The 18,009-nt window shown below is 51.1% G+C and overlaps 12 protein-coding genes across 12 annotated transcripts; 4 read left to right on the top strand and 8 right to left on the bottom strand.

Moving 5' to 3' along the window:
* Positions 1-252: 252 nt before the first annotated feature.
* Positions 253-643, bottom strand: PSV08DRAFT_354114 (Tim10/DDP family zinc finger-domain-containing protein; the record flags this gene model as incomplete). The annotated part of the gene is made up of 3 exons (XM_014220784.1): positions 253-447; positions 508-577; positions 636-643. The coding sequence occupies 3 exons, from the start codon at positions 641-643 to the stop codon at positions 253-255; spliced, it is 273 nt and encodes a 90-aa protein (XP_014076259.1).
* Positions 644-910: 267 nt separating this feature from the next.
* Positions 911-2,441, bottom strand: PSV08DRAFT_411351 (uncharacterized protein). The gene has a single exon (XM_014220785.1). It carries the CDS (start codon positions 2,313-2,315, stop codon positions 945-947), a length of 1,371 nt encoding a protein of 456 aa, XP_014076260.1. The 5' UTR covers positions 2,316-2,441; the 3' UTR covers positions 911-944.
* An 85-nt stretch (positions 2,442-2,526) lies between these two features.
* Positions 2,527-3,487, bottom strand: PSV08DRAFT_227804 (Asp/Glu/hydantoin racemase). The gene is made up of 2 exons (XM_014220786.2): positions 3,323-3,487; positions 2,527-3,269 (listed from the first exon to the last, which is right to left on the bottom strand). The coding sequence occupies exons 1-2, from the start codon at positions 3,452-3,454 to the stop codon at positions 2,628-2,630; spliced, it is 774 nt and encodes a 257-aa protein (XP_014076261.2). The 5' UTR covers positions 3,455-3,487; the 3' UTR covers positions 2,527-2,627.
* Positions 3,488-3,629: 142 nt separating this feature from the next.
* On the bottom strand, positions 3,630-3,949 carry PSV08DRAFT_364361 (uncharacterized protein; the record flags this gene model as incomplete). The annotated part of the gene is made up of 2 exons (XM_014220787.2): positions 3,630-3,849; positions 3,898-3,949. Coding segments are annotated over 2 exons (217 nt in total), but the record flags the coding sequence as incomplete, so codon positions are not given.
* Positions 3,950-4,582: 633 nt separating this feature from the next.
* Positions 4,583-5,482, bottom strand: PSV08DRAFT_318998 (uracil phosphoribosyltransferase-domain-containing protein). Its single transcript, XM_014220788.2, has 2 exons — positions 5,293-5,482; positions 4,583-5,128 (listed from the first exon to the last, which is right to left on the bottom strand). The coding sequence occupies exons 1-2, from the start codon at positions 5,476-5,478 to the stop codon at positions 4,613-4,615; spliced, it is 702 nt and encodes a 233-aa protein (XP_014076263.1). The 5' UTR covers positions 5,479-5,482; the 3' UTR covers positions 4,583-4,612.
* A 627-nt stretch (positions 5,483-6,109) lies between these two features.
* PSV08DRAFT_227807 (CrcB-like protein-domain-containing protein) lies at positions 6,110-7,926 on the top strand (the record flags this gene model as incomplete). The annotated part of the gene is made up of 1 exon (XM_066092214.1): positions 6,110-7,926. The coding sequence occupies one exon, from the start codon at positions 6,110-6,112 to the stop codon at positions 7,916-7,918; it is 1,809 nt and encodes a 602-aa protein (XP_065948703.1). The 3' UTR covers positions 7,919-7,926.
* Positions 7,927-8,013: 87 nt separating this feature from the next.
* On the bottom strand, positions 8,014-8,518 carry PSV08DRAFT_8906 (uncharacterized protein). Its single transcript, XM_014220790.2, has one exon. The coding sequence runs from the start codon at positions 8,465-8,467 to the stop codon at positions 8,108-8,110; it is 360 nt and encodes a 119-aa protein (XP_014076265.1). The 5' UTR covers positions 8,468-8,518; the 3' UTR covers positions 8,014-8,107.
* A 400-nt stretch (positions 8,519-8,918) lies between these two features.
* PSV08DRAFT_319010 (Triosephosphate isomerase) lies at positions 8,919-10,131 on the top strand. The gene is made up of 4 exons (XM_014220791.2): positions 8,919-9,036; positions 9,100-9,170; positions 9,261-9,651; positions 9,709-10,131. The coding sequence occupies exons 1-4, from the start codon at positions 8,999-9,001 to the stop codon at positions 9,953-9,955; spliced, it is 747 nt and encodes a 248-aa protein (XP_014076266.1). The 5' UTR covers positions 8,919-8,998; the 3' UTR covers positions 9,956-10,131.
* A 197-nt stretch (positions 10,132-10,328) lies between these two features.
* PSV08DRAFT_354120 (mitochondrial 54S ribosomal protein mL43) lies at positions 10,329-10,820 on the bottom strand (the record flags this gene model as incomplete). The annotated part of the gene is made up of 2 exons (XM_014220792.1): positions 10,329-10,706; positions 10,782-10,820. The coding sequence occupies 2 exons, from the start codon at positions 10,818-10,820 to the stop codon at positions 10,329-10,331; spliced, it is 417 nt and encodes a 138-aa protein (XP_014076267.1).
* A 186-nt stretch (positions 10,821-11,006) lies between these two features.
* On the top strand, positions 11,007-12,322 carry PSV08DRAFT_8914 (U1 small nuclear ribonucleoprotein of 70kDa MW N terminal-domain-containing protein). Its single transcript, XM_014220793.2, has 2 exons — positions 11,007-11,354; positions 11,411-12,322. Exons 1-2 carry the CDS (start codon positions 11,093-11,095, stop codon positions 12,313-12,315), a joined length of 1,167 nt encoding a protein of 388 aa, XP_014076268.2. The 5' UTR covers positions 11,007-11,092; the 3' UTR covers positions 12,316-12,322.
* Positions 12,323-13,045: 723 nt separating this feature from the next.
* On the bottom strand, positions 13,046-15,436 carry PSV08DRAFT_8916 (uncharacterized protein). Its single transcript, XM_014220796.2, has 3 exons — positions 14,947-15,436; positions 13,818-14,838; positions 13,046-13,669 (listed from the first exon to the last, which is right to left on the bottom strand). The coding sequence occupies exons 1-3, from the start codon at positions 15,150-15,152 to the stop codon at positions 13,352-13,354; spliced, it is 1,545 nt and encodes a 514-aa protein (XP_014076271.1). The 5' UTR covers positions 15,153-15,436; the 3' UTR covers positions 13,046-13,351.
* Positions 15,437-15,679: 243 nt separating this feature from the next.
* PSV08DRAFT_319046 (signal recognition particle 9 kDa protein-domain-containing protein) lies at positions 15,680-16,460 on the top strand. Its single transcript, XM_014220797.2, has 2 exons — positions 15,680-15,772; positions 15,827-16,460. Exons 1-2 carry the CDS (start codon positions 15,701-15,703, stop codon positions 16,265-16,267), a joined length of 513 nt encoding a protein of 170 aa, XP_014076272.1. The 5' UTR covers positions 15,680-15,700; the 3' UTR covers positions 16,268-16,460.
* Positions 16,461-18,009: the final 1,549 nt, after the last annotated feature.

The following is an 18,009-nucleotide window of genomic DNA, read 5'->3' on the forward strand; positions in this document are numbered from 1 at the left end:
TGAGACATGCTTCTGCTCTTACTAATCCAGACGTGGGCAAGCATCTTACGTAGTCCACGCCCACACCGGATCCCACGACTCGTCTTTACATAGTAGTACAAATGGCATGTTTCTGTGTCAGCGCATGGCCAGGCTGGCCACTGTATCCAACCCTGACTGTCGCTCGCTTTGCAGTCGGCATTCCGCGCGTCGTCCCTCATCGCCACTAGGCAGCCTTTGTCTCTCCGCCGCAGAGATTTCCCTTCTGTCCATCTATCTTCCGCCCATGCCGCCGCCCTGGGCCATGGCAGCATTCTGCTCTTGGAAGCGGTCGCCTAGTCTCTGCGAGCCCTTCATGTGCTTGTCGACGCATCGCATCACGCAGCTCTCTTCGCGCGAGGTGAGAGACTTGCTCTCGAAGCCGTTGACACAGTGGTCAAAGCATTGCTGCACCAGGTTCGAGTACATCTGCCATCCCATGTCAGTCGTTGAAGCCCAATATTTCGACTCAAAAGATGCTCTACGTACGTTCATGAATTCCTTCATCTGCTTCTTCTCCATGCGCGACTGCAGCTCGCGCTGCTCAGATGCCGTGAGGCTAGAGACGCTGCATTAGCTTTTGTGCAATGTTTCGCAGCCGAAAACAATTCACGTACGAGTCCATGATTACTGCCTTTGTTTATCTTTGCTGGAGAGTTCGAGTGAGATTGGCCGGTGCAGGGTATCCGAATCAGAAATTTGGCATGACGTCGGGTTGGTTTGTGACAGACGACACAGGCGTTTCAAAGTGGGGCGCGCTGCTCTAGAGGCCGCTGCTAATTGGCTAGTGCTTGGAGCCATGTTCAAAGATAGCCTCGCCCACGATGAAGGATTGCCTATAGTTACACTGCTCAAAGTTAAACATGGCACAGTCTGCATATTCAAACCACAGTGTTTCCCACACCCTGTATTGCAAGTATTCAAGCTCAACTTCCTTCAACCTCAGCAGTCGATGTTTGACAATCTAACGTGTGATCCCTAACCCAATTCCCACGCCCTTCGCTCTTCCACCCAATCCCCCTCTTTCTCAGCAAATCCATACACTCTTCAACCTCGATTGCCAGCTGCTTGCTACCACAGTCTCTGCTTGTAAACTTTGCCTGGTCAGCAAACTCAAATACACCTAAGTAGCTCGCAATCACTTTGTAACTCTCCCGCCACTCGAGCCAAAAGTCACTTGATTGCGCTCTGCCCCTTCTCTTGCCGTCGCTGAGCACATTGTTCTCTGGCCCAGGCGCTAGTTGTACACTGATCTTGTTGACCGTTGGAATGCGGTGAAGAGCGCGAACAATCGAAGTAATGTTTGCGGCAAATGGAAAGACGCCTGTGAAGCTGAACGATGTCATGTTGCAGCAAGGTTGCGTTTCCCTGAACAGGCGTATGAGCAAATGGAAAAGTATCCTTGGTGTTTGTTTCAAATGATATTCATATGTGCTGTACGCGGCAATGGACGAGCCCTCGTTGTAGCCCATATGATACCAGGGTCTTTGATGGATGAGGGCAGAGCCCCATGTGCGGCAATTGTCTTGCATATGAGCAGTACGGGGCGGTTCGTCCTGAATTAACTCGATATAATGCATCTTCATATCAAAAGCCCACACATCGTTGCTCCGCATTGGTGAATCCAGTAGTCCAGCCATTGTCGAGGGTGGAGCAGCAACGACAATGCGTGTAGGCTCTAAGTGAGAGAATATTTGCGTCCAGATATCAGTCACCCCGCGCGCTAATGGTGCTTCTGCAGCAGATACATGAGACAGCTTGTATTCCTTGTTTGTCTGCACCACCACACTCTTGATGTGATGCTTCAGTGCGTACTGTGCCACGAATCGACAAAAATTTGTAAATGATTTCGGAAGATGCGGAAGCCATAAAATGTTTGGAACTGACTTGAGAAACTCATCTCCCTCTTGGATGCGGCATAAATTGACCAGAACATCATCCATGGCTGGTTTGAATGCAAACCCCGAGCTGCTCTTGAACTTGCTCCGCAATCTTGTGTAAATGACGAATTCGTGATTGCTCAGTTTGGTCAATTGCTCCTGCATACTGTCAACGAGCCGTGCGTCTAATGGCACCCATTGCGGCTCATCGTCAAGTGGTATCCGCGAATAGCGGAAGAGTATGGGTAGAACAATCTTTCTCCAACGCCATGATACCTGAGACAAGGTTTTGAGTGGAGTGAACTCGGATTGTGTAAGATGTTCAGAAGGCTCGTGGGTGAACTTTGTGATTGAAGGCGGTTCTTGGTGTAGCTGCGAAGCAATCTGCGATAAAAGCTCGTTCGGCAGCGACTGCATAGCGATGAATCGACTAAATTCTTGTTTTGAATCTTATCGCATGAGATGACAATCAGTCTTTTCTTGGAGCAGAAAAATCAAAAACGGCCAAATGGTCATGTGGAATTGTATGACTAGAGTTTAGGTAGGAAGGTCGTCGGGCGTGATAGTCCCACTACCATCCCCGCAACTGTCCACGTTATTATGTCATACCGTTTCTGGCTAGCGGCTCTAATCATTGGGACATTTTGCGTCGCCATCATTTATGAAATACTACAAAAATTACCCAACATGCTTCAAATATATACTTTTCACTATTCGCCTCGATGTAGGTTAGAAGTTAGCACGTACAGCGCCCTCTAGCCACGCAACACCAGCCATAACTCCGTCCACAACTCTCACTCTTTTACCCTCGACATCTCCCAATTCCTCTATACACGCCTCCCTGACCATCTCGTCCATGCCAGCCATACCAGCACAGCCCAGACAGATGGCGCCAACCTTGTCTTTCTTCAAAAGCCGCTTCACGGCATCTTTCATCCGCTTGCGCACCTCGTCGGCAGGCGCATCGTGCAGATCCGTGGCGTTGAGCCCTGTAGTTTCCACGCCCGCAAAGCGCTTGCTAGCTTCTGAGCCCGTGCCCAAAAAATCAATTGTAGCATCAGTCAGGATGGACTCCCAGACCTTGCCTGTGCTGACGATGCCAAACTTTTCATCAGGATGTATAATCTGAAGTGATGTGCCCACACTGGCCTCGAATATACCAGTAACGGGCTTGCGAGAGCCTCTCACAGTAGCATGCTCTTTCAGGCGTGGCACGAGAGGATGCTTCGAGTAGCATGCGACAAGGAAGCCATCGTAGCGTGCGAGGTCTTTCTCTAAAGCGGGCAGGCAATGGTCTACCGACTCGGCAGCGTCGTCTTCATTGTTGATGCTCTTTGGGCCTGAGGGTGCAGTGAAGTATTCGTGTGCGGTCTACTAGCTACAGTTAGTCGCTGGGTCGTTGCTGTGAGTGGCGTTTGATTGACGTCTTTGAATTGTAGCGCATCGACAAGTGGCTTGAGGCCATTCGTCATTTGCTCCGTAGAGTTGGGATTGATGATTAGAACAGACCGCATCTTGCTGTATCTGGGGTTGTGGCCGTGACGATACTCGCCCATGAGTCTATTATGAACTACGTAGAAGCTACCTTCACAAATTCCATTTGCCCCGCCCTCAAGGTTGACCTAAATGGCGCGAGATGGGAGAGGTGGAGCCCGAGTCCAGGGTATGACAGATGACGTCATTCTTTCAATAAAGGCTTGGCACTTGTCTCAAGCTGTTTGTAAACAACGACTGGTGACGAGGGCACTAAACCCCCAAAGATGCTTAATTTATTAGGCTACTGAGGTTATGGAACATGTATGAATCTGGTCGTATATGTGTGTGTGCGTGTGACTTCGCATGCATGTGACGCTAGGAAGCTATGCACAGCTTCCACTTGTTCACCGCCGTTCAGATTCGAGCCGTAACGCCATCGCAAAACAAAGGTATCAAGATATGGACGTGTTAAGAGCTGCATATGTAAGCTGATGGTCACCGTTGATGAGACTGTTTGACGTACAAGTCGTGAATGGTTGATGTGAGGAAGGTGGATGCTTAGCGGAAGCAAGAGAAACGACCGCACGAGATGCGAAAGGGTGCGCGTCGAACACCATGTTTGTCAACAATGATACCGCCACCTGTAAATCTGTTAGCAGCTGCTTGCCAAGTTTGAAGTGTCGGGTCCATCTTACCAGCCCTCTTTCCACCAAAGCCCTTGTGCCACATGAGACCCATGGTTGTAGTGTGTGTAAGCGTGTGTTTGTTCGTGGATGTGAGTAGGTGTGAGTGGAGTGTGAAATAGAAATTTAGTGGGGAAGTACTATGAGGTCCGATGGAGAGGTGGAGCAGGGGCAGTTATATATTATTATACGTGGCTGGCTACACTGGCCCAAACAAGTGAAGCAAGATTGTTGTACATTTGCGTCATCAGTGGCTGATGGTTGAGGCCAAGAGCTTGGAAGTAGCACTGCCACAGCTTCATACCACACATTCTCGACTACTAGGCTCTTGCCAGACCGAAGCTTGCACAGGACAAGTCGATCGACAAGACAATCCCCCACGTCTAGATCGAGGCGCAAGGGAGAAGGCGACCCCTATTCCATCACCATGCTTTTGGTCCAGACCCTTGGAAACGGCACGTGAAGCAAAATACAGCTTGGCCCACTGAGGGCCAAGGTTACGAAGAATCACACGCGGACCACTTTGCACATGAATTCCCATGGCTTGCTATGGACTTATTTTCCCAGTGTCAAGAATAGCCTGTCTCCAATATCGCCTAGTCCCGGCTTGATCATTCCTTTGTCATCAACACCCTTATCGCACGCACCAACCCACACCTCAACGCCCTCCTCCCACTCACTACAGGCCTTTTGAAGCCCCTCTTCAGTAGCCAGAATACTGCAGACAATGATCTTCTTAACACCCCAGTCCTTGAGCGTATCAATAGCCGCACAAGCTGTCGCACCGGTCGCTATGATGGGATCGACGATGATGGCCAGCTCGGGCTGGGGCTTGGTGGCGCCAGACGTGTGCGGGGTGTGGTACGGTAGATTGTTGTAGTACTCGACTGGTTGCAGGGTCGTCTTCTCGCGGTAGAGACCCAGGTGGTGGATGGGGACTGGGGTAGGGAGGAGGGATGAGAGCGCAGGGACCATGGAGAGACCAGAGCGCAGAATAGGCACGAGCGATATGGCAGAAGGGGCGGGTGAGGTGGTGCTCGTTATGTACTCATACCCCAAGGGCGACTTGTCCTGTAACCATGTTGTTAATGCATGTGCAGATTACACCATTGCTTGTGCCACACGCACTGAGGGCACACGGTTGGTTTTTGCATGATTGTTTGAGTGGAAAAAGCATGCCAATTCTCAGATGTGCGTGTGTGTGCACATGAAAGCAAGGTGGAATGGGGACTTACTGTGCTTCCCTGCTGTGATTTCAATCCTGAGGCGAGGGCTTCATAGCCCACCATGAGGGCGATCTCATGAACCAGCGTCTGTGCATCCCGGGAACCCGTGCTTGCTGACCGTAGCTGGGAGAGTTTTGCCTGAAGACAAGGATGGGTGGACACGTGTGCGTTCTTGGGGAGGTTGGTGGTTGCCATGATGATGTGCGGATGTCTGTAGTGTCTGCGTCGGACTGTCACGTGCGATTGGGTGGACGGTGTGATGACACAGATTCGAAGCAGCCAAGCTTGCAGCGAGACAAGTATGGGTGTATATATACAGAGCTTGGGAAGCGAATATTGCTTGTTCAATTCACGGCGGGCATGAGATAGGTAGGTCGAGTAGCGCTACCCCAATGCGGGCGATAACAGCTGACCCGGCGTCGGACAGCGCCGCCCACGCATGGACGAAACAGGGCTGTCCCTGCGCCAATCGGAGAATACAGAAATCGGAGTCAGTGCTCGTGCACTTGGGCATGGCGCAAAAGCCTTGACAACAAATATGGCCCTGACGGGTGTTTATACTTTGTTCTTTGCTTCAGAAGGGGGGCGGAGGTCGAGGGCTGTCTGACGATATATACGCGCTACACGACGGCAGGAACTGATATACATCGCGTTACGGGACAGTCTGCTGCGTGGCCTGCCCGACTCCAGCACATCCGTATACAAACAGCTATCATATCCACTCCTCTTCCAGGCCGTGAGGTGAGATGAATTGAGGGCGACCCAGTTTCTGGTACGGGCCCACGTCATTGTACATCCCAATCTGCAGGCACCCGAGACGCCTGATATGGCGGACCATGCTGCAAACACAGCAGCCGACGACTACGACGATGTTCCCACCAAGCGCCAGTCTCACTACAATAACCAACGATCGTCGCTGCGCTCGTCGCTCATCTTGGAAGAGCCATCCGCCGGCCCGCGACTGCAACCCCGGTCCCCCAGCGATGCCACGCGACTCGACTTCGACCTCGACTCGGGCATTCCACCCTCAGCCTACGACGACATTGAGCCCTCACCGCTGTCTGCCGGGTCAACCGCCTCGCCTGCGCCCAACGTCCCATACACGCGTCAGCGCCAGCGCACCGACAGCACCTCGAGGTGGAAGGACAAGAACTCGAGCAAGCGCACGTCGCGAAGCACCGCCGATTCCAGGCTCGACAAGTCGCACGACCCAGACGACGCCCTAGTGCCAGGCTCCTGGCTGCACGTCTTCAACGAGGCTGCCCAATCGCCCACTCTACCTGCAGCATTCCACAGGCCAAGGACGCGAGGACAGAGCGGCAAGGCCGACACCGAGCCTGTAAACTCATCGGTGCCACAGGTCCAACCATCAGCAAGACTTGCAGTCCCGCAAGAGCGTCCGATACCCGGTTCACCGTCGGCTTCGCAACTGAGCATCACCGCCCTGCCCAGCATGGTGTCTGGGAAGGAAGAAGATTATGCCGGTCGCTATGTGCGTTCGAAGCCCACACCAGGAGCACGGAGAGCATCTCAGATAGCAACAGAGCTGTACACAGTCTCTTACTTGATATTCTTCTCCATCTGGGGAACACTGGCGCGTGTCGGCCTTCAAGCCCTCACTTTCTACTCCGGCACACCTCTGACCTTCTCTGAACTATGGGCCAACGTCGCCGGTACATTAATAATGGGCTTTTTAGCAGAAGACCGTCGTCTATTTGCTGCAGAGTGGGGAAATCGGGGACAAGGCCTGCCAGAACCCTCGGACGAACCTGCACTTCAACAGGCCGACAAAGCGCGCCACGGAAAGGTGAAGAAGACGATTCCAATGTACATTGGCCTTGCAACTGGGTTCTGTGGTTCATTTACAAGCTTTTCAAGCTTTATTCGAGACGTCTTTTTATCGCTATCCAACGATCTCAAAGCGCCCATCAGCCATCCGTACCCTCCAAATACCCCGCTTCCTCCGACAAGCAATCTTTTACCCAGGAATGGCGGATACTCTTTCCTGGCTCTGTGCGCTGCCATTATCATTACCACAGCTACATGTTACTGTGCATTGCACGTTGGCGCGCATATAGCCCTTGGGCTAGATCGCTTCACGCCGACACTGCCCTTCCGCGCCACGCGCCGCATCGTTGATCCGATTTTTGTTGTTTTGGGCTGGGGCGTATGGCTCGGAGCGATCATCATGGCTGCTGTTCCACCAAATGACGCGTGGCGTAGTCAAGCCCTCTTTGCTTGTGTCTTCGCGCCTGTCGGATGCCTACTCCGGTACTATATTTCCTTGTACCTGAATCGGATCAATTCGTCTTTTCCCGTCGGTACCTTTACCGTCAACATATTCGGTACCGCGGTCATTGGCATGGCATACGATTTGCAACACGTATCGCTCAGTACCACGGGGCTTGTCGGTGGGGGCATCGTAGGCTGCCAGGTGCTGCAGGGTATCATGGATGGCTTCTGCGGCTGCCTGACTACCGTATCAACTTGGATTGTTGAAATCGATGCTTTGAAGAGGAAAGCTGCGTATGTGTACGCAAGCCTGAGTGTTGTGACATCATTCGCGCTTTTACTTATTATTATGGGGAGTGTAAGATGGACTGTGGGATGGGAGGTCATTTTGTGCAAGACCTAGCAAGCTTGTACATGTCTAATAGCCAGATGTTTCTTCTGGCATGAAATGTGGCGCATTTGGGAAATGTATTCGACCGGTAGTTTGATACGATATGAAGGAACAGGCGAGGGTAATGTGTGTATGATTTTCTTCTATCTTGGCTCGATCCCCTCATATACCCCAGAATAATAGGCATGGATTTCTTTTTGGTTAAGTGGTATTCCCATCAAGCTGAAAGTATAGCCCCCAATGGTTCTTGCAGCCTGGATTGAAATTACTCATGCATCTTGTGCATTTGCTTCCGCTCTTCAGGTACTCGTCTACGGTCAGGACATGCTTGCATTGCCCACATAGCACGGCACTCTCATCCCGTCGCGTTTGGGGCCAAACTTCCGATGTATGTGTCTCGAGTGCATCGTGGCAGCTTATGCATGCGTAGAATTTCTTGCAGCAGAAATGCTTAATAGCGATGATGTCGAGCGGGGAGTGCCAATGTGCGCATTGCGTGAGTGGTGTTACTGATAGGCCATAGATGGTAGAGTCCCCATTGTTTTCTGCGGGCTCGGACATGATGTTGGCGTGGCGGTTCTAGCCAGCGACAAGTCCGCACGTGGAGTTCGGAAGATGTTGGTTGTGTGAGGCTTGGCTGAAGGATAACTTCGGGACGATCAGTGGACCGTTTCTGTCATAGCCGCACCTCTTCAAGTCTGCAAACACCAAGCAGGTCGTGAAGTTGCGCTATTATTGCTGCTGCACAAATGACCCAAGTAGCTGTAAATGCATGGTAGACCCTTTCTGCACGCTGTCCTGCTCTCGAGTTGACAGCCAGTGAATTACTTAGGTGCACAACCGGGGTTGCCAGTTGAAAAACAGAAATTTCACGATGGGGTCCGCATCTCCAGTCTTTCAGAAGCAAGCCGGGGTTCGGCGAATCTCTCAAGACGTCACTGGCCCCGCGCGTTACCCCCCGCTAAGCTTTAATAGCTACTGTAGCTCAGCTCAACAACGCATCTCTAACACACCTGAACTCACCTTCAATTGAGCATACTTGATACCCTCGCATATTCTTTCTAGCCAGTTTGTATAAAAACAACCGCCAAAATGGGTCGCCAATTCTTCGTCGGTGGAAACTTCAAGATGTACGTTACAACCCGAGCCGTGAGTACCTGCACGACAAGGGCAAAGAGCTGACCGTCCTAAAGGAACGGTACGATCAAGTCGATCACCGAAATCGTCGATAACCTGAACAAGGCCAAGCTCGATGAGAACACTGGTAAGTGCAAATCGCCATATGAGCCTTAGCAAAGGACTTGGAACCTGCATCACACCACTGCAAATACAGCAAGCTGACACATGCAAACAGAGGTTGTCATTGCACCACCATCTCTCTACCTCCTCCTGACCCGCGAACACCTCCGCAAGGGAATCGAGGTTGCAGCGCAAAACATCTTTGACAAGCCCAACGGCGCCTTCACCGGCGAGATCTCAGTCGAACAGCTCAAGGACAGCGGTATCACCTGGACTATCCTTGGTCACTCTGAGCGCCGCCAGATCCTACAGGAGAACGACGACTTCGTTGCCAGCAAGACAAAGGCAGCAGTTGACGGTGGTCTGGGTGTGATTCTGTGCTGTGGTGAGAGTCTGGAGCAGCGTGAGGCGGGTGAAACCGTCAACGTTGTTACCAAGCAGCTCAAGGCTGTTGCCGACAAGGTTAAGGACTGGAGCAAGATCGTCGTTGCCTACGAGCCTATCTGGTATGTCGGCATGGGGGAACACTAGCTACTCAAACATGATATACTAACCAATACCAGGGCTATTGGTACCGGCAAGGTTGCTACCACTGAGCAAGCCCAGGAAGTCCACGCCGCTCTCCGTGAGTGGCTCAAGAAGGAGGTCTCAGCAGAGGCTTCTGAGAAGACCCGTATCCTGTACGGCGGAAGTGTCTCGGAGAAGAATTGCAAGGAGCTTGCCAAGCAGCCCGATATTGACGGTTTCCTTGTTGGCGGTGCCAGCTTGAAGCCTGCGTTTGTCGACATTATCAACAGCCACCAAGCATGAATCCCCCGGGGCGATGCTCGTCTATAGCTGACGAATGCTCGCACTGGAAGGAAAATGATGAAGTTATGAGAACTAGGTCTTTGCCAGAAACCAAAAAGGTTGGAGCATAATAAACGCTTTTGAAGATCATTGATGGAGATTGATGTGACCTGTGAATGATTTTTATTCATTTTTTTATTCATTTGATACACTATTTGTACACATGATTTGTTCGGTGCACTTGGAGTAGCATGGCTTGTCTGCCTTCACTTCTACCCAAGTGCTGTTTGGCTTGGCGGCACTGGCCGTGTAGTCGAATCGCTTTGGTCTTTGACGGTCGACATTCGTGACTTGTGCTACCAGCTATTTCGAAATCCTAGGCCCCTTCAAATTCCTATATCTTGATCTTGCTTCCGTGGAACGGACTCCAAATACCCCTCACGCTTTCATTCAAACTCTTCACCGGTCGTCCGTCTAGTTTCCTGTTCTTCTCTCCCGTGCTGTTCCTCAGCATCTCGGCCTTTTCCCGTACGCCCTCATTTTGCAGGTTCTTGACGCATATCGATCGCTGGGCTCCGTTGATGTAGTTTGCGATAATGACCGGGTGGTGGGCAGGCCGTGGGCTGACGGAGATTTCAATCTGAGGGTTGCGCTTGGCAAAAGCTGGAAGGGACGACTTGATGAAGGCATTCATGCCGCGCGAGGACCCCCACCAGTTGCAGTAGTGGAAGGTCAAGGATTTGCAAGGCAGGACAAAGGCCCCAACGCCATTCTGTGAAAGTGCAATTGTTAGCAACTGGCGTGGGAGGGAGATCACAATAAAGGCATTCTCGGGGTCTGGACATACTTGAGACTTTGCGACCGTCTTGAGAGCCGCGACAGGCATGTTGGCGTGCAATTGCGGCTGGGAGGCTCGTAGTGCCTTCTCTTGGCCAACCTCGGAGGCCAAAGTCTGGCTGCCGGCGCACTGTTCTCACGTGCCTGGTCGCAGCCTAGGATTGCGCTAGTGCGAACTTCGCGTCGCAACTTGTTGCCAAGCCTATCAGCCCCCAAAGAACCAGAATCACCTTCACTCATCGTCACTTCTTCAACACTCCACCCCACATTTCCAACTACTCCACATCGCCATCTGGAGCGCATTCCAGAAGTCACGCCAAAATGACACATTTACTCCCGCCGATGCTGTTGAACCTCTTCGCCCCGCGGCCGCCACTGCGATGGGTTGAACCTACTGACCACGCGCCAGAGAAGCGCTGCACCCCCAAGATTGGTGGCATTGCGCAATACATGGACGCCTTACGCGAATACAAGGACAATGATGGCTACGTGCCCACCGACAGCTGGCTGCAGAAACGCGACCGCAAGAAGCTCGAAAAGAAGGAGAAACAGGAGAAGCTTATCACCGAAGGTGTCAAGAATTGTACGTCAGGACGCGCAGATGAGTTTTTCATAATTGCAACCCTAACTCTGATACAGACAAACCCTCCGAAGATCCAAAGGTACAGGGCGACGCCTTTAAAACACTCTTCGTGTCTCGTCTATCCTACGGTGTTACCTCTGACGATCTCGAGCGCGAGTTTGGTCGCTACGGTCCTATTGAGCGTATCCGCATCGTCGAAGACATCACGCAGCCAGAAGACGCGCCACCCAAGAAGCGCAAGCGCGGTTATGCCTTCATTGTGTTCGAGCGTGAGAAGGACATGAAGGCTGCCTACAAAGAGACAGATGGCATCAAGATCAAGGACCGACGTGTTTTAGTAGACGTTGAGCGCGGTCGCACAGTTTCTGGCTGGCGTCCACGTCGCTTTGGTGGTGGCCTTGGCGGTCGAGGTTACACAAAGGGGCCAGCTGCCCGCGGACCTGGTGGCGCAGGAGGTTTTGGAGGCGCCCCTGCCGGGCCTGGTGGATTCGGGGGCCGTGGTGGTGGTTTCAACAGTGGTTTCGGTGGACGAGGTGGAGGTCGTGGAGGCTTTGGTGGTGATCGAGGAGGTTTCCGAGGTGGAAGTGGAGGCTTTGGTGGCGGCGGCCGAGGCGGCAGCGGGGGTTACGGCGGTGGACGAGGAGGTATCGGATACCAATCGAACGGCTATGGGCCTCCCGATGGTGCTCCCGCTGGTCCTCGTGGTCCCCGAAGCGGCGGTTTCGGTGGCGACCGAGGAAGCGGTGGCTACGGAGGCGATCGTGGTGGTGGACGGTACGACGATAGACGTGGCGGGGGTAATGACCGAGGATCCAGCGGTGCTAACAATGAACCGCTCGGCAGCAGGGATCGATACCGCGACCGTGACGGTGGATATGGTGGAGGCCGAGATGATGGCTCGCGGAAGCGCGCGTACGATGGTGACAGCTACGACGACCCACGAACACGACGAAGGTACTAAGCTCGACTTGCGGCTAAGCCATGTTGTGCAATGGTTTGTCAAAAAGGTTACCTCCCTTTTCTTCGCCCCAGCCTTTTTCGTCAACGAGGGTAAGATCGACTCTGTTCAGCTCTTGACGTTTCGACTCTACAGCACAGCGCACAGTATAGGAGGGTAAGGAGCACGCAACACCAAAAAACACTCCTAGGCACCATTGCATATCTCGAGTTACCTCTACCATACCCGGACTTCTACAACCCAAAATCATTCCTTTCATATTTGCAGCTTTTGAAAGGTACAACGCCATTCCACGAGCAAAGGTATCCCGTCGGATACTCGAGCATGTCAGTTTGCAAGGGAACAACGAACATCTTTTTGACGGGTAGGATAAACAGGTGGTATCTTCCTCCTTTTTTCCCGTTTTCACGCATGTCTTAATAGCTTCATGTTGCGGTTTCCTTGTTTTTTCTTGTTTCTTTATTACAACCTTTCTGCCTTCTTTTTCGCTTGGGGTAGGTTAATGTAAGTGTATTCTGAAACCAAATATGTTTTTCCCCTTAGTCTACAGCATCAAGGTAAGGCCACACAGGTAAGGGAGTTTTTGATAATTCCTGGCTTGGTGATCCTTATCGTATGGTGGTTTTCATGCACCTAAACACAAGCCAACGAAGAATTGATTTTATTCTGATGTTGTTGGTGCTGCTGCTGATGTAAGTTTGAATGACCGTTATTGGTTTGATGTAAAAAAAGTATGTATTATGTATTGTTTGGTGTAAGACGGGCATGGGCATGTCTTCCGTGCTCGTTTTTTCTTCTCTTGATACCAGTGCTTCAGTCATCTCGCATCTCCCAACCTATCTTCCTGTAGAAACAAAGATACTCATCCAAAATCACCTTCTCTTTCTTTCTCCACAATCCCTCTTAATCCACTCTGCCACAACTGTATCTCCTCCTTAGTACCCTGACCAGGCCGTGGTTTACGAAACGTACGCGTCGCCCCTAATCCGCAACTCAGCACCAAAATTCTCCTTTCTCTCTCTCTTTTTCTCTTCCTTTCTTATTTTCTCCGCCCATGCTTTGCAATCAAACTACGAGACTCACCACAGAGCCATATATGCGGCCCGGCTTCTCCATCCTGCAACCCATGCTCATTAATAATACTTTCAATCTGGCGGGCGCGCCCACGATTCGCACTCAGCGTCGTGAGATTCTGGGCCCATCCGTAGAGGAAGATGGATTTGTTGAGGGGACCCAGCTCCGCTGCTACTATGCGTGCGACGGCGGGGAGGGTGTCGGTGAGGGAGTCGAGGTTGGGTGATTTGACGGTTATGGGGAGGGCGAAGCCCTGGGGGACGGCGTGGTCGGATAGACTTGCCTAGAAAATATTCGCTATCAGTTGTGCAAAATTCAACCATGTGGTTGCCACTGGAAATCCTTGTTTTGAAAATAGCAAAGTGATAGAGGGGGCTAGGGGAGAGAGAGGGTGTCAAATGGATTAAAGGGAAATTACTAGTGAAACATACCCATTCCACAACCAAGTCCTGCGAAGATCGCGCTTCCCAGTCTCCCTGTCCTAACAACAGATCTGCTCTCAGCCTCTCTGTATCCGTAGCTAATGTCTGCACGATAAGATTCATCTGGTCGGCCGCTTCGCGCGTGCACACCATAGGATGCGCCTTGATAGCCGGGTAAAGATGCGTAGGAAGTAAATGATCCTCTGCCTCCTCTTCGATTTGCGCGCGCACTTCGCCAGGGTACCAGTCTAGTATCGGACAAGGTTTATGCGAGATGTCTGATATGAGAGCGAGGAGGATGGTGCAATCGATGTTTAGAGTGTTGCTGAGAGCCCGGGAGCGATCGATGAGGAGGTGTGGGAGAACATCGTCAATTGCAGGTGCTGGGGGGATTTCGTCGCCGCACTGTACAATGGCGCCTGTAGCTCGGATTTTGTTGATGACGGAATCGATGGGTGCGGATTGACCAGCGACGACTCTTGTGAGGACGAAGCGGACTTTGGGTGGGCGGCCGCGGATGGGGTTTGCACGGGCTGCTCGCGCGAGTTGACGAGCATTGCGTACAACGTCGACTTGGTCTTCGTCGTCATCTTCGTCGTCAACGCCGATTGAGCGTGCGTCTAGTGTATCCTCGTCTTCATCGGAATCAAAGTCGTTGACCCATCCCAGCTTGGCGAGGTCAAAGAGAATCCGCTTTTCGGAAACGGTCGAGACGCGGATCCACTCGCTGCCTTCTTCAGCAACAATATCAACAAGCGCAGCGTTTTTGTTCTTAGCTTGGCTTCCCTTGGATAGGCTCAGACCTTTTGTCGTGTGCTTGCCTGCTGGTGCGGTGTGTCGGTGCCAGAAGAAGTACTTTCTAAAGCTCTGGAGTCCACGTGAGCGCTTTGCTGCGCTCCATAGTGCTTCATAGTAGAGGAGATTCGATGAAACGATGTAGTGTCTAGCTTTCTCCTCGTCCATATCGGAGCCCACTAACTTTTTGAGAAAGGCTAGTTCGTTGCGCATGTCATTGCGCAGATTACGATACCTGGTCAAGTTAGCCGTATGTAAAGACTTGGGAGAGTAATATGCAAGGTAGATGACAGGGAGTTGATCGATAAAACAAAGTATATAAGGCTCGTTCAATATGACTTACTCTACTGGATTGTGAATTTTGCCAACTTTTTGTTTCTCGAGAACCGCCGCCACATATGTCTCCACTTCATCATGCAAGCGCTTTCCGCGTTCTACCAGACCCTGAATAGTAGCTTCCAGTTCGTCTCGTGGAGTGGGCATTTTGTCTGGAGTATGGTCATCTCGAAGATCCAGACTGCCAATTTCTCTGGCAATATTTTCCGCCATGATGCCAGAATCCAGAAGGAGTAGTCCGAGTGCCAAAGATGGTGTTACAAATGAGTAGCGAACTGTCGAACGGTGGATAAAATTTCCGAGACATCTATCGTAGTGCAAAGCAGGTTAAGGATATTTAATAATAGGAGATGTTTATCTTGTTGCCAGCGATTTTGAGAGATGAGTCTCTCCAGCGTGAGTTCAATGTTAGCTGTAGCATGGAAAATTGTATACCAGATGTTAATCGTGCTAAAGCCATGGAAAATGGGACCCAAGCGTGGTATAGAAGATTCGATGAGGCTCGATGTCGACAATCGCGGCTACCTGAATATGTGCTAGTACAAATAAATCTTAAGCTATTCGAACAGTCATGTCATAGTTGCCTCGATGCGCCCTGTTCTGCCACAATCAATAGTCGTCTGCGCCCTTCATAAGTCGGAGGCTGCGAGTCCAGACCGACGTTCGCCCGAGCGCAACCCCACCAAAAGTTGCCCGCATACCGAAGCTGGCCTAACCGTCTTCCACCTTGCAATTGCTCCAGCCAACCTGCAACAGTCACTATGCCGTACTTTGCTACAAGTGCCGAGTGGTACGAGCAGTCGTCGCTACTGCTAAAAGCTCGCCCAACAACTGTACGAGAAGCTATGCGCAAAGCACGCGATACGCCCTTCTAATCGAGTTCCTAGACACGCATCACCTCCAAATACTCTGTCCACAAGCCCACAGCTGCCAAGATCAAGAAGCGACAAAAATATGAGGAGAAGAAAGCATCGCGGCCAGTAGACAAGGCGCGGGACTCATCACCACAACCACAATCGCAAGACGTGGAAGAAGTAACGGCCACCTTTACGCTGAAAACATACGACCCAGAGTCTGGAACATGTCTGCAATATGAGACCAACAAGGGCGCCGAGGTTGGAAGGCTGATTGGAAACCTAGGAAGGTTAGGGAGGCATATGGCAGCGCTACCGGAGACTACAGAAGATTTGAGCATGCCAGCGGGCGGTGAGGGCGCGGCAACACCGCAGGTTGACGAGGGCGGCGACGTCAAAATGGGTGGCACAGCACCAGATGCAAAGGCCAGTGCAGGAACAGGAGGAAAGAAGAAGAAAAAGGGCAAGAAATGAATATTATGCGTTGAGAAGCATTCAAAACCACACTATACCAGCTTGGCGTCAAGACTTGAAGACGCCGCGAATTCGATGTATGAAGACCGCACATTGCAGGAAACCTGAAAAATGGGCAGTTACGGTACTGGCACTTGTATATCAGAGACGACGCGAGTAGCGTATGACTACAGAATCGAAGATACCCGTCCCCACACATGACTCTATCTTTTCTCTTTCCAATATCTTGATACCAAGAAGGAATATATCATCAGGGAGAAAAATTGCCTCATCCATCCTATTTTCACATCCTAAACATATTTTAGACTTTATTCGCAGGTTAAGTCGTTGGTATACTGGGTGTAGCTTTACAGGGCCAACAACACAAGGCTCATCCGCATATTACAAGCGAACCTTCGCAAAAGTCTGGAACTCCCCCGCCGATTACCAACAAAGGACGCGCAACACTCGATAATTCGTTGATTGCAAAGCGCGTCCAAAAACATCAGGGGGCTCACTCTGGTATGCCTGTTGATTGGCCAAGAGCATGGGCCTAGAATCCATCCATGAAATCACCTCGTATGGAAGCGTTCTTGTTTCGCATATTCCAGCTGCTGTGGCTGAAGGATCGCTCATCCGGTGAACCTGTTGCCTTTGAGGCAACGGAAGAGACTGCGGGGTAGGAAGGGTGTTGGTGGGGAGAATCCTCCCGTGTCTCAGACATGTGTTGTGCGCCACCGACGGTAATTTGGATGTCAGGGATCCTTTGGCATGCATGCATTAGACACTTGGAGCTAATCAAGGAGGGTGATTATTTTTGTCAGAATTAATAGCAGGTGTTTGAGTGTGTACAGTGCGTTAACACATACAAGAGCATTACGATTCAAGAGCGTAACTACGAACTGACGACGTCTTGAATTGACAAACTATAATGTTGACTTTCCTATCGAAAATGCCGAGACATGAGAACATGGGCTGGCCTTTTTTATTGCGTACTTATCAGACCACAGCAGGGACAGTGCGATCGTTGCATGCATCCCACTGCCTACGTCCGGTGGGCAGGCAGTGATCACGTACATGGCTTTTGTCGTATACGACGCGTCTGTTTCCAATGATTCCTCAGTAATTCTACTGTTCCCGTTCCCGTTTTCGAGCAAATTGTTGATGTTGCAACCGAACGACAGATGAGGCTGAATGTTAGAAACGTCAGACGAGTGGCGTGCATGTTGCATGCATTGTGCATCCGGTCAATCTCGTATATTTGATGTCACCCGCAGGCATCCGGTAATTGGGATCAGGCAAAGTTTATTTTAAGGGCAAAGGGCAAAATCATGTGCATGGAGGGGCATCGTTGCCCAGTCGGCAAACAGATGCAGCGCCAGGCTGCATGAGTGGAGTTTTACATACTGCGAACTCATGGCAACCATCGGCTCTGCAGGAGATGTGCTAACAGATAGTTGGTCTTCTCGACCACCTAGCACTTATCGATTACTCTCTTGTTTGTGGATTCTTTAGTATCTATCTATGGGTAGGAATTCTTATACTAACTCAATTAGATATTGAAGTAGATTTAAGAAAAAGTAAATTCAATTGGTCTTCATTATCCCAACAACCGGAAAAATGCTGGTTATCAGTAGAACGATCTGAATAGTGAACGTACTCTTCTTCAAAACATGGATGGATACAAATGGGAAGTTCGAGACTTGATCGATCCATGGGCGAATTGCTGTAAAGCTACGAGGCCTGCAGGTGCTATTGTTACG

The sequence above is a fragment of the Bipolaris maydis genome (genome assembly GCF_028858645.1).
Source record: "Bipolaris maydis strain C4 unplaced genomic scaffold PSV08scaffold_11, whole genome shotgun sequence".
NCBI classification, from domain to species: domain Eukaryota; kingdom Fungi; phylum Ascomycota; class Dothideomycetes; order Pleosporales; family Pleosporaceae; genus Bipolaris; species Bipolaris maydis.